The sequence below is a fragment of the Phalaenopsis equestris genome, unplaced genomic scaffold (assembly GCF_001263595.1).
Source record: "Phalaenopsis equestris unplaced genomic scaffold, ASM126359v1 Scaffold000224, whole genome shotgun sequence".
In the NCBI taxonomy this organism is placed as follows: Eukaryota; Viridiplantae; Streptophyta; class Magnoliopsida; order Asparagales; family Orchidaceae; genus Phalaenopsis; species Phalaenopsis equestris.
The window spans coordinates 6,046,984-6,060,627 of NW_018164666.1; the positions used below are offsets into that span (position 1 = coordinate 6,046,984).

Genomic DNA, 13,644 nt, shown 5'->3' on the forward strand with positions numbered 1-13,644 from the left:
TTGGTCACGACTTATTCGATACGCTATTTGATATCACTTGATTCGTGTGATTTGTGCTCTTATGAGTTTTAGTCAAATTTTGTTGTTCTAAGTGGGCGTTTAACAACATCGTAGCATAGTTGAGTGGGTATTTAATGCATGCTATTTGTTGATATTAAAATGTTTCTGTTTGAAAGAAAGCAATGGGCAATTTAGAGAGCTCTCGTGTGAGGTGGAGGATATAAAGACTCTAAAGAGTTGAGTTTAGTCCCACATTATAAGGCTGAAAATATGTTATCAAACTGAAAAAAATTAGTTCCCACTCATAGGTCTAATAGGTTTAAGCTTTTGGGTATGATTTAATTTTAATTATTTGTGCATCCGACCCACTAGCATTTCTCCTAAAATTTGGATCACTTGCATCTCCAGGTTAAATTCTTATTTACTACTATTTTATGGTTTTTATGTTTTGTATAGTATTTCTTTGATTATTTTGTATTTTGGTTTGTTTGCGTGGGTATTCCATCTTCAATCTTGTTGCAAAAGGATTTTTCTAAATTTCTCAAATTTTAAAATTTATGGGTTATTTTATGTGTCGTGCATCTTTTATTATTTTATGAATTATGATTGAACTAGATAATCATTATCCAACATTTTTTTGACAGGGTTTAGGACCTTATTCTGCTAGCATCAAGAAGGCGGAGAAGGAAATAAAAGACATGGCAAAAAAGGTCAATGATTTATGTGGTATGCTATGTATTTCATTTCTATTGCACTACAACAACAACAACAAACTTTTATCCCGCTAAGTGGGGCCGGCTACGTGAATTTTTTTCTCCATTGCATCCTATTGAGTGTCATATTTTCATTTAATTATAATAAATTAATTTCATTTTTTATACAATATGCCAAGTCTTTCTTGGTCTACCTCTGCCTTTCTTAACATAAATCAAATATAAAACATCTACTCTCCTAATCAGATGGTCAACGTTTAAGATGACCAAACCATCTAAGACGACTCTCTAATTTTGCTTGTCACTAGAGCTACACCAACCCCATCATTATATATTCTTTTCACATTTTTCTCTTAAGTGTAAAGCCACTCATCCACCTAAGCATTCTCATCTCGGCAACACTTAACTTAGTTTTATGCCAACACTTAACTTAGTTTTATGCTTCTCTTTTAAAGGCCAATATTCAACGCCATTTAGCATTGTAGCTCTCACCACCATCACCAACTTATAAAATTTTTCCTTTCAGTATAAGCGGTATTTTTCTATCACATAATACACAATAGTTTCGAAGCTTTCCTCCACTTCAACCAACCAACTTGAAATTTGCTAATAACATTCCCATCTATATCACCATCACTTTGAGCAATAGAGGACATTCACGCTTTTTAATGATTTAATCACCCATAGTTACAACTCTGTCACTAGAGCTACTACTACTAAAATTACATTTCATGAATTCAGTTTTAGTTCTACTCAAATGAAGACCTTTAGAATCCAATGTAGACTTCCATAATTCAAGTTTTTTTGAGCTTTTTATCTAGTTTTATCCATGAGAAGGATATCATCAATGAAAAGCATATACCAAGGTACATCATCCTGTAAATGTCGAGTAAGAGCATCCATAACTAAAGCAAAAAAGACATGGGCTTAAAGTCGATCTGTGATGTAATCCAACTGAAATAGGAAAATATTTAGTCAATACTCTTTCTGTTCGAACGCAAGTAACAACTCTAGTATACATATCTTTAATGACTTGAATATAAGTCATATCAACACCTTTCTTCTCTAGAACTCTCCAAAGGATATCTCTTGGAAACTTATCGCTAGCTTTTTCTAAATCAATAAAAATCATATTTAGATCATCCCTATTATCTCTAAACTTCTCCATCAAACCTCTCAATAAATGTATAGCTTCCATAGCAGACCCGCCCGACATAAATCCAAATTGATTATGAGAAATCTTTATAATACATTTTAATCTACTTTCAATTGCCCTCTCCCATAATTTTAAAGTACGACACATCAACTTAATTCCTTATAGTTTACACACTCTTGTGCATTCCCTTTATTCTTAAAAATGGGGACCACAATACTCTTCCTTCACTCCTTAGACATCTTTTAAGTTTTTAAAATAATATTAAAGAGTTTAGTAAGCCTAGAATCTCCCAAATTTTCTATATTTCCGTAGTTCATTTGGGATATCATGAGGTTCTTCAGACTTTCTACCATTGGTTTTATTTAACACATCATTAACTTCTTTTTTATTAATGCGATGTTTAAAATGAAATATTTTATTATTATTAACGATATTGTGATCACTAAGATCATTCATATTTTTAGAAACTTTATTAAAAAGTTTATCAATAGAACCGTAGTTTAATCCCGAGATCACTAAGTTCATTCACCTATATTTCTCTTCTTCATTAATCACTCCAAAACCATATTCACCATGAATATTTCTAAAATCTTATATCACTCTACCAACATGTCCATTTAAATCTTCTCCATTAAAAATTCTTTCTTCAATATGTATCATTTGTATTAAGTCTTTTAGACCATTCCATAATTTTTCTTTAGAACCTATATCTAAACCTATTTAAGGAGCATAAGCCCTTATAATATTAAAAATACTAGTTTCAACAATAATCTTAAGGGCTATAATTGTACTTAAATTCTATTAATTTTTACAACATTATCTTTCAAACTTTTATCTTTAATTACACGTACACCATTTTTAGTGAGACTCTTACTTTAATACCAAAGTTTAAAACCTAAGTTATCAATCTCTTTAGCCTTTTCGCCAACCCATTATTTTCTTGAATACCTAAAGTATGTATATTTCTATGAATCATAATATCAACTAATTCCATTAACTTACCTGTGAATACCTATATTCCAAAATCTTATCGTAATATTAGTTTCATAAACTAACTTTTTTACCCACATTCATCCGTAATATGAGAGCCCTTGCTTATTTGACAATACACTGGATGCTGGTATAACGACCCTTGCACACTTTTCACTGTATTCAGACCATACCGTGCATCGCTTCCAAGGGATTCCCTAACATTTACAAATAATCAAAATGATTAATGTCATGATTTTTTTGACAAATCTCACGATGGTTGTCTACTACCTAACACAACCCTCTAATTTTCATATCTGGGGCTTGGGACCCGACAATGACAGTGTTAATGTATATTTTGTGGATGAGTAGAAGCTAAAAGAACTTAGAAGTTTTCCTCAGAAGGCAAAAATGTGCTGTTCTTAAAAAGATTATTTTGTTATATGTTGGAACTGATCATATTTAATGCAATCATACCTCATAATTCTTATGTATTTACATTTCTTCCACCTAATCATTATATTTATTTGTATAACATTTTAGTCTTTAAACCACATCAAAACATATGCATGAGAAACTGTATTTACTTTTGATAAGCTAATGTTAGTGTTATTTTTTGTATGATTTAGAGATTAGGGAATTATGTAAGTAATTATAATAATATATGTTTAGATATGTAAATGTTTAAGAATTATATGGTATGTATAGAAATTCCCTTACTTAAATTGCTGTTCATGCTTCAAAGATAAGTAATTTTCCCAATTTTTTTTTTGTTAATAGAAAATTGGTGCTCGGACTTAACTTTGTTTGCTTCATGTTTCTAAAATTAAAAATTACATTACCTACTATCTATGCTAATAGCTTTGGACTTGCCTGTGAACCACCTTTTTGTATGTGTTGTGATCTGTGAAGTAACTTTCATATAGTTGGATCTTTAATATAATGAACATTGAGCTGGGAGAATAATGATGAATATGTTTTACAAGTTACTTTCTTTACTTTTTGTTGTCTATGGGTATTTTTGTTGAGTTTTCTATGCATGCAGTTAAAGCATAAATGAAGGCTTTGTTTGATTTGATTTTCTCTTGCTAAGTTTAAGAAATTAATTTTAATTTATATTAGAATTATGTGTATAAACAGACCATTTTTGCATATGCATATTTTTTTATGATTTCATTATGGGTTGTATAAAGGAGTCTCTAATTGTAATTTGAGAATCTAATGAATTTATTTAATATAATAAAGCTCAAGCATGGCGTCATCGTTGGGCATTAAGTTGTATGATTGACAGATGTTGGGAGAACTTTGTTTCTGATTTCATTTGGTAATCTATGGGAGAGCATTAATTACTTATAGCTATAAAATCAAACAATGCCTCACTTTTTTTAGTTGATTTGGTTGACTTCAGGAGTTATAAATTGGGTTTTGTTTTATTATTTTTTATTGTTCTGTTTTCAGTGATTGGGTCAGTAATGTCACTTGTAAAAATAAAAGAGTCAGGTAAATAGATAAACCAAATGAAGGATCAAGTGAATTTGTCGGTTGATACGGTGGAGTAGCTAAGCAAGCAAGCAAGCAATTGTTGAAGGTGCAGAGAAGTTTATCTTTTTTCCCAGATAAGGTTTCTTCTTCTACGTCTCTTTGAACACCTCATTTCATATCACGTGTCTCTTCGAACCTGAATCAAACAAAAAATTTCAACAATCCAACTACGAAGAGATCGGCTATGGGGATTACACCACTATTGTGGCGACCAATTAACCATGAAACCTTAAAAATCAAAACGTGTGTTTCAATCCTAAGCTCTAAGCGGCATCATAAGAAGTCACAGTCTCAGTCCGAGTCTTCTTTTTTTGCCCATAATTTTGGAAAAATCGCAGCCCATCAATAGTTTAACTGACGGGAAGAGAGGAATAGAACAAGAGTTTAGACCGTTCCGGTGGACCTGATCATTTCAGACCCATCATAAATCATAGGAACGGTGTTGCATAATGATAAGGTTGAATCCTTGCAACCCTATACTTTTTCATTTTGCCTTTACATCTTCCATCTATCAAGGAAAAAAACTTGAAAATCTATGTATCTACGTTGTTTCATTTTTCCCATACGTTATCTGCCATCTTCAGTGTTACATTTTTCCCATACGTTATCTGCCATCTTCAGTGTTACATTTGACATTGCAAGTTCTAATAATGGTATCATTACTTATCTGCTAAAAAAATTGCTTAAAGAGGGGGAGGGACTATCCTTGATTGCATTTTTGCAGACGAGGTGTTGCCCATATCATAAACATAATTATAGAAGATATTATCCAAAAAAGGAAGATTTGTTTCTTTGTTAAAAGAGTTCCATGAGTTGATTTTATGGTTTTCTAGATCATTGTAATATATTTTTTGATGATAATTCCGGAGTCTTATGCATCATTCAGAGTTGGAGATGGGATAGTAACGTTGACATTAGGAACATGGCTAGGACGATGAAGTCAAAAATTTGATAAATATTGGGAAGTGTTGCAAAGATGCTTTCAACGTGCTTCAGTTAAGCATCTCGATTAATTTTAATCAGCCGACTTTGGTGATTATGGTTTTTTTTCTTATACCTCAATTTAGTTGTAGGCATTTGATTTTGATGTACATTTACACTCACATACTTATGAATATATTGACATTGTAAGTATTTTTCAAGAAACTATTTTCCTTTTTAGCTTCTATTTCCTGTTGTTTGTAAAATTACTTTTAATGCTGGCTTTACTATTGAGATTGTAAAACACACATTTGGTGATTATGAGATGTGACTCATTGGGTATCATTGCATGCATGTTTGGAACAAATGTTAAAAATGAAGTTCTTATAAGGTAATGTGCAAAGAAAATTTTTTTGATAGTAATACATGTGTTTGTCGGCCGTTTTAATTTTGGAAAGAGATATGATTTTTGTAAAATATGAAAATAGTTTTAATGTAAATATAATTTTGAAAGTAACATTTTAATTTAAAATAGATGAGACTAAATAAGCCTCACATATTGAATAGTTTGGATGGTTGAGCGCGATAGCACAAGTAATACACTATTCCAAAGGATAAGCATACCACTTGATAGTAGGCTCAACCACCTACACTAAGGAGTTTGCGACATCCGTTTGGTTTGAAAAATCTTTTTATGTATGACCGACAAGTTTCACTATCTAATATAAGGATTAGATAAGGTTTATATAAGGTTTATTTTACGTAGGTTCCAAGTTCCCTATAGAGGCAAGCCCGTATAATTAATTGCATCTTAAATGATCGAAGTCACTTAAGAAAACTCTCTATTAAATTTTTCAAGATTGTACACAGGAAAATCAAACGGGAGTGACTCAAATAGGAACAATTATTTTAAGGAATCTAAAGGAGCGAAGAGCAGCGGATATCACAGATTCAGGGAGAACCCTGGTGACCTCTCAACTATCCTATTGTTTGGGTTTATAGCAGAGGAGACGCGGGAGATAGGGCTTCGCGCGACCTCGGGTGTGGCTGATCGCGGGAGCTGGGGCACGAGGAGGGCGAGCAGACTTCGATCGAACCGTGATTGGCAAGAAAGGATTAAGTGAGGTTATAAATATTATTATATTAATATAAAATATTTAATATTTTAAAAATAAAATTTGATTCGTATATTTTTATTCGTGCGTCAAATCATACAAAATGAATGCACCTTTTTGGTAATTCTGAAGTTCCGGACGCGTTGACGTATTCTGTTTTGTTGTCGGAGGTAGTTTTGACTAATTCATCAATTTGCATGCAATTTTCTCGTGTGTGTCAATTTTCTCGTGCGAAAAATATGACAATATGAGTGTCTTTCCTAGCTAAAATTGATGTCCCGGATGCGTTGGCGCAGTCCATTTCGTCATTGGAGGTCGTCCGGAGAAGTTCGCATTTTCACCCATCATTTAAGCTCAACTTTAGTCCGATCTTGTGTAACTTAGTGAATTTTGTGCATTTTGTGTGTGTGCGTGATGATAAAGTCCTGAAGCGGTTTTCCTAGGGCTTGAGATCCTATTGGAAACTTCTCCCTGAGTGTCGCATGATAGTCCTTTACCTCTCGACCATACGAAGATGGTTTTGAAATCATCAATGCAAGACATCACAAGAGAAATAAGAAGTGGCTGGAATTTCTAAAAGAATGAATTTCAATACTAGTTTTCTAAGATAGTCAATAGGAAAGTCTTATGGCTAGATTCTAGGATCCTAAAGAAAAGAGTAATAACCTCAAAATGAGGTCAACAGTGGTGTTTGTTTGAATTTTTAAAATACTTTTAGAATGTGTTAAACACTCTTCAGAATGTTGTAAATGCCTTATAGCTTGAGAAGAATGTTAAAAAATGGGCCATCACAATTTCTGTTTAACCAAACCAAACCAAATAGGCTGAAGTAAATTCTGGTTCGGTTTGGTTTGGCTTTGTCCAAAGTCTGTTCGGTTCAATTTTTTTGATTGTGGATCAAAAACCAATTGGGTTGAGTTAGTATCTCTTAAACAAACCGAATGAACACCCCCAGGTCACATTGTGATGTATGAGATAAATCAGTTATCCTGCACACATATCTCATACACATTAAATTTTGTTATGACGATGTCTTGAAATGCACCAAGAAGAAAATAACTTGCAAATGAGGACTGAATGCCTTGGTATCCTTCTTTAAGTTTTTATTTTGTTATTTTTGCATACATTCCTCTTGTTTTATTTTTGGTTAAACGCCAATGGTTAGGCAATTTTGGTCGCCAAGCGTTTTATGAAACAAAAAGGAAATAATTGCACTATAGTTGCTTTGATGTCCTTTTGCAGCTTGAACTTAAAACTGTTGAAGTTGCTAAACTTTTGCATGTCTTTAGCAGTAGATCTGTAACAATGTTGCTTCTTTTCCTTAGTTATTTTAGGTTTTTGGGTACTTGTTATTAATCAGTTTATAATATTTTTGTAATGGAACATCGTCTGATGGTGATTCTGGGCTCTGAATTGAGTTTTTTTTTTCATAACGAGTTATGACAGATGAAGTATTCATGATTGACAATTAAGATGACCCATTGAAGTTCTGTGATGTAGTAGTCATGATTGACAATTTTTAATAGTTCATTTTCCCTTATTGAGGGTTAGGATGTTTAGTGCGCTGAATTGGATGCAACTGTCACTATCTGCTCATCTAATTTTCACGGGAAACTAGAAATCTACAGCCAGAAGTTGGAAGCTATCTGAATGAGACATGCCTTGAAAAGAATTTGGCACCTTATTTTCATTTGGAATATTGGATATAGACATGTTATGCGAATTTTGGAGACACAAATGGCTTCATTACCCTTAAAGTATTCATGAGATAGGTTGACATGCCAACCGTGGTCGCTTTCAAAGATGGTTAATGTTTATAAGTTCACTTTTAGGGCCGAGTTATAATGTTGTAAAACGGCTACTTTATTTACATTCTGCATTTTTTTTTTACTTTAAATGTTGTTTGCTAAATTTATGGTGGATTCTTCCGATTATCTTCTGCTAATTGGCGATAACAAATTTTTTTTCATAACAATTGTTTTGAATAGGCTCAGGACTATCATTTCTTGATACTCTCTTTTTTTTTTTGGTTGATAAATAGTTTGCTGTTTATTTCTTATTTTTTCTATGTAAATATGCCTTGGACATATTTGAAACTTGAAAGGATCATTGGTCGCATATTTTGTGCTCTCACAATGCTGGTATAATCTACTCTGAGCTTTTAAAACATGCTTGTTTTGCTAAATAAACAGGAATTAAAGAGTCTGACACTGGGCTGGCTGCACCAAGCCAGTGGGATTTAGTCTCTGACAAGCAAATGATGCAGGAGGAGCAGCCACTTCAGGTAGATGGTAATATTATCTAGGGCTGTAAAAAATTGACTTGAGCCAAACTCGACTAAAAAATTTTGGATTCGAGTTGATCTAAGATATATCCTAACCATTTAATTTTTTGATGCAGGTTTGTGTTAACCCGCCAACCAACCCAAATTGACTCTAAATCGACACAATAACCCGAAAGTTATCCAAATTTGACATAAATAGCTATTATATTTATGTTAAACATGTTGTATGGGTTGGATTTGGGTCAACAGGTTGAAAGCGGGTTAGGTTTAGGTTGGATTTTATAACCTGTTTAATTTTCATGCCGGGTTCAGATTAAGTAGTTTTTTGTTGGGTCCCTTTTGGGTTAGACCCGAACTCGTCCCGCGATCCCGAATTGATATTCCTATTATTATCTTAAATTTAAATATTGGTTGATGCAATTCCTATTTTATTGAGGTATATTAACATTCATTAAATTGCATGGCCTTATTTGCCCTTTTTTTTCTGTGTATTTTGTCTTAGCAAATTATCAATTACTTGTTTTCTTTTTAAGGTTGCCAGATGCACAAAGATAATCAATCCAAATACTGAAGATGCTAAATATGTGATAAATGTTAAGCAAATTGCTAAGGTACTCTGGTATAAATGTAATTTCTCAGCGCATAATATAGTCTTGAGAAGTTGATCTCCACGTTCCTTTTTGTTGCAGTTTGTGGTTGGCCTGGGTGATAGAGTTTCCCCGACAGATATCGAGGAAGGAATGCGTGTGGGGTAAGCTTTTGTACTTTCTTTTGTTCTAATTTGTTTTACGGTTTTTCCAGTCAGCATTAATGCATGAAAATAGTTTTATACTTTAATTGTCCTTCTAGTTGAATTTAAGGCAATGAGTGGTTCACTTCAACTAAAGCTTTGTTTGGTTCCGATTTCTCCTGCTTTACTTATCAAAAAATACGTTTTGTTTAGATGGAAAATGCTCTTATAGGATAAAAAAATGAACATGCAACTTTTTTATGACATGGACTTATTTATAGAGCAACTCATTACTTTACATGAAATTATGATACTACACATCAAAAGCACGACATAATTAAAGCAATAAATGAAGCCTAATGAGTAAGTTTGCTTTGTTGAACATCTTATAAACATTTGAGCGGCACTATATTAAATTTTTTTCATACATGATCGCTGCTAAATAATAGCTCATGTTCTATCTAGGATGCTCATGGCCGGTTTTTGGTATTTTCGCGAAAGTTTTACTTCATATTTGCATGTTCAGCGTCAGACTACTTCTCTACCACATTGAAACTGCACGCATGATATTTCGTTTTGCATGTCTGGCTAATGTTATCTTGCAGTGGAATAGAAAGTTCAATTTTCTTGTTACTATGTCTTTAATATTCTCTCTGGAATTGTCTTGTTGAGTTATGGTTTCATTTTGTGTAAAACCAAATGCTTAGTTCTGTAATTCGGTCAATGGAGAAAAGAGTTTTTTTTTTGTTGCAAAATTTTATATGAATATGCTTGTACATGTATGTGTGCAGGCTATTACGCTTCTATTCTACTTATTATTTATTAATAGATGTATATGTGATGTGTTATGCTCATTTGTTCTTTGATTGCCTTGTTTGATGGAGTCACTGAGAATCAATTTTTTATTCTATTATTTCTTTTTTGCTTATAATTCTTTTCATGCATTTGTATTTGTAATTACTTATCGAAGATTATTCTAGACATAATATTTGCATGTTTATAAACATATCCTAAATAGTTGGCATGCACGTAATGATGATGTTGTTTATGCATGTTGGCTTATTAGGTAAGATATTTGTATTGAAACTACTTTTGTTAGGGAAATATGGTTTGATAACTTCATAATTGGCATATTATTCTCTTTTATTTGTTTCTTATTTGTATCTTTTTGTATGCCTAAATATAAACCCAACGATTTAACCAATAAAATAGATTTTTTTTCCCCCCCTCTCGACATGTACACCATAAAAACCCTCTTCTTGCCTTTCTAATTGAATGGCCATCTTCATGCCACTCATGTCTTCATGCTATACCTGCACGCCTGCTTGCATTCTTAGGCTATGCACCAATCACTCAGCGCATGCAAATTATTGCTACAAATTGCTTACACCTACATCCTTACTCTTTGTTCTTGCATTTGTTGCCTGGCTTTGCTTGATATTCTTTGCCCCTTTTGCTTTCATTATTTAGTGATTGTTAGCCAATGAAATGAAATCCTCTCCTTTCCATCTCTGTCTCACATGATATCATAAACTCATCGTGTCCTCTACATGATGCAAAACCCTCATCAACCATAAGCATCCTTATCAAGTTCAATGATACCAATTGTCTATCATGGTCTAGGGTCTTTTGTTTTATTATTGGTTCTCTCGAAAAACTCTTACCTTGATGCATTTCCTTTGCCTCATGGTGGCCCCATCGAGTTCTCCAAATGGCAAGTATATGATTGTCATTCCAATTATCAAAATTGCGTAATCAGTTATTGATGTATTCGTCATTCAAGGGTCAGGCATAAAAACTTAAACTCAATAAATTGCATGAAGAAAAGAGTGTTGTACAAACTTCAAAGTGTGAAGAGTATTAAAAATTAATAAATTAATATTCTAATAAATTAATAAGTACACATTAAAATTTAATAAATTAATATTCTAATAAATTAATAAGTAACAAATTACACAAAATAAAGAATAACATTTGTGCAGCTTATTTGGCTTAGCGGTTGGGGTGCTTTGTTTCTAACCGCAATGTCTTGACTTCATGGTCTCCCCTATGGGGGCGTGTGAGTTAAAAAAGAGTAATATATTAACTTCTTATAAATCATGAAATGAGAAAATGTTATATAAACATCAAACTATTAAAAGAAAACTAAGATAACAAAGTAAAATACTAAAATGTAAGAACATAACAATCAAAATAAAATCAAATATGTAACAAAATTCTCTCTCTTCCATTCATATTGTCATTCACTTAAGTAAGAATATAATACACCATCAATATTTGAATTTTTAAAATTAAATAATCCACATCACTCAATAGATTTTCATTAGATTTACCAGCATAACTAGTTGCTTTCTCTGCTGCCTTGTTTTCAATTTTATCCATCTTCTCTCATTTCTTCTCATTTTAATTTTGATCATCTTCCTCTTTCTAATCAGTTGTAGTTTGTAAAAATAATTATGTTGATAATTAGATCTTCAATTATATTGTGACCTTCTTCTTGCAAATTACATGTGTTTGTTTCATTATCATCATTTACAAACCAATAGCATGCCATTAAAAAGTAAGTGGTCTTCAAGATCCTTTAAGGCATTTTTCTTAATTATTTTGTCATTTATTTTCTTGTTTACATAATATTAATCAAGAGTTCATACTTAAGATGTTCAAATAATTTCTTTTTGTATATTGTATGAATTTGATTGTATATGCACCAATTTTGCTTACATCCTGATTATGATATGTAACTTTCAAATTTTCAATATTTTAATAGTAATTTGTTTCAAATATGGAGTGTAATCACCAAATTAAGTGTCTGTTTGGGGTAGCTGCAATTTATTTATAATCTGCCTATAAGCAAATTATTCTGACAATCTGATAATCTGTAGATTATCAGGATAAGCCGGCTTGTTGTTTGAGGGAGCTTATTCAGAACAACTTATTTGTAGCTGTTGCTAGACAAATGATCATTCTACCCCTGTTCAGGGATGTTGTTTGTAACATAACTATATGAGAAAAATAATAGATAAAACATAAGCCATAAATCATTGTAGATCAGTTCAAAAAATAACATAAAGTTCTCACTTTCTCGTGAGTATCAAAAGAATAAAAATAAAGATAAATATAATTACAAATACAATTAAAAATATTAAAATATTCAATTTAAATCTCTGATGACGTCTGTCCTCAGCTGCACTGTTTTTCTGGGAAATCATCGTACTTCGATCACTGTCAGCAGTTGAATATGACAAAATGTCGGCCCAACGGAAAAAACTGCATCGCACTGAAAAGTCCCTGTGTCAACTGTAGCGCTGTCTCCCACTACTGTGAGGTTGACGTGACGTAAGGGAGCCGATAGTCCACAGTAACACAACTAACACAATATGACTCGGGAGGTCCCTGAAATCCTAGATCTCATGTTACTATAGAGATAAAAAAAACAGAGAAATAATTTGTCAAATGAGATTTAAATTAAGCTTTATATAGCTACAAGAGAACTGAATTAAACAAAAATTGTATCGAAGTAAAAGAAAAAATATGTGAGCGTGCGGTCTCAGCCAAGTAACAACACCAATCCACGCGTCTGTCACTACGAGATAGTGACCTTAAAAAAATGATTCTTGGTTGTCTTGAACCCACGTGGGACGATCGTCCTGGGATACGTGTGTCTATCTCAAAAAAAAAAAAATCATCTAGTAGATCCTTATATACCATTGCACTGAAAAGAAAAGAGGGCCTAGGTTGCCTTCTTTAGGATTTCACATGCAATACCAACATGATATGATCGCCATGTGCTAAATGTGCATATTACCAACAAAAGACCATCCAGGTAAATCCTCTAAATGATATTTTTTATATGTGCATATCAATAAAACCTGGAATCATCTGTCCCATATACGCCTCAGTATTTCTCTCAATTTATGCCTGATATATGGATAAATCCTCATATATGCCATATACCTCATTTATGTAGAAAGTCTCATATATGCATAAGAAAGTGTCATTTATGCATATCAATAAAACTTGAAAATATCTGCCTCAATTTATGCCTCAGTATTTCCCTCAATATACAACAACAACAAAAACAAAGCCTTTATCCCACTATGTGGGGTCGTCTACATGAATCATTTTTCTCCATTGCGTCCTATTTAGTGACATATTTTCATTTAATTCTAATAAATTAAGATCATTTTTTATACAATAAACCCAAGTTTTCCTAG

General features: G+C 32.5%; 1 protein-coding gene across 1 annotated transcript in view; it reads left to right on the forward strand.

The window, feature by feature from the left end:
- LOC110023391 (26S protease regulatory subunit 7) overlaps positions 1-13,644 on the forward strand; it is a 28,082-nt gene that overhangs the window by 5,942 nt on the left and 8,496 nt on the right. Inside the window, exons 2-5 of the mRNA XM_020722794.1 lie at positions 645-726; positions 8,609-8,700; positions 9,234-9,311; positions 9,390-9,451. Of these exons, the coding sequence (XP_020578453.1) occupies positions 645-726; positions 8,609-8,700; positions 9,234-9,311; positions 9,390-9,451 (314 nt within the window). The remainder of the gene's footprint in view (positions 1-644; positions 727-8,608; positions 8,701-9,233; positions 9,312-9,389; positions 9,452-13,644) is intronic.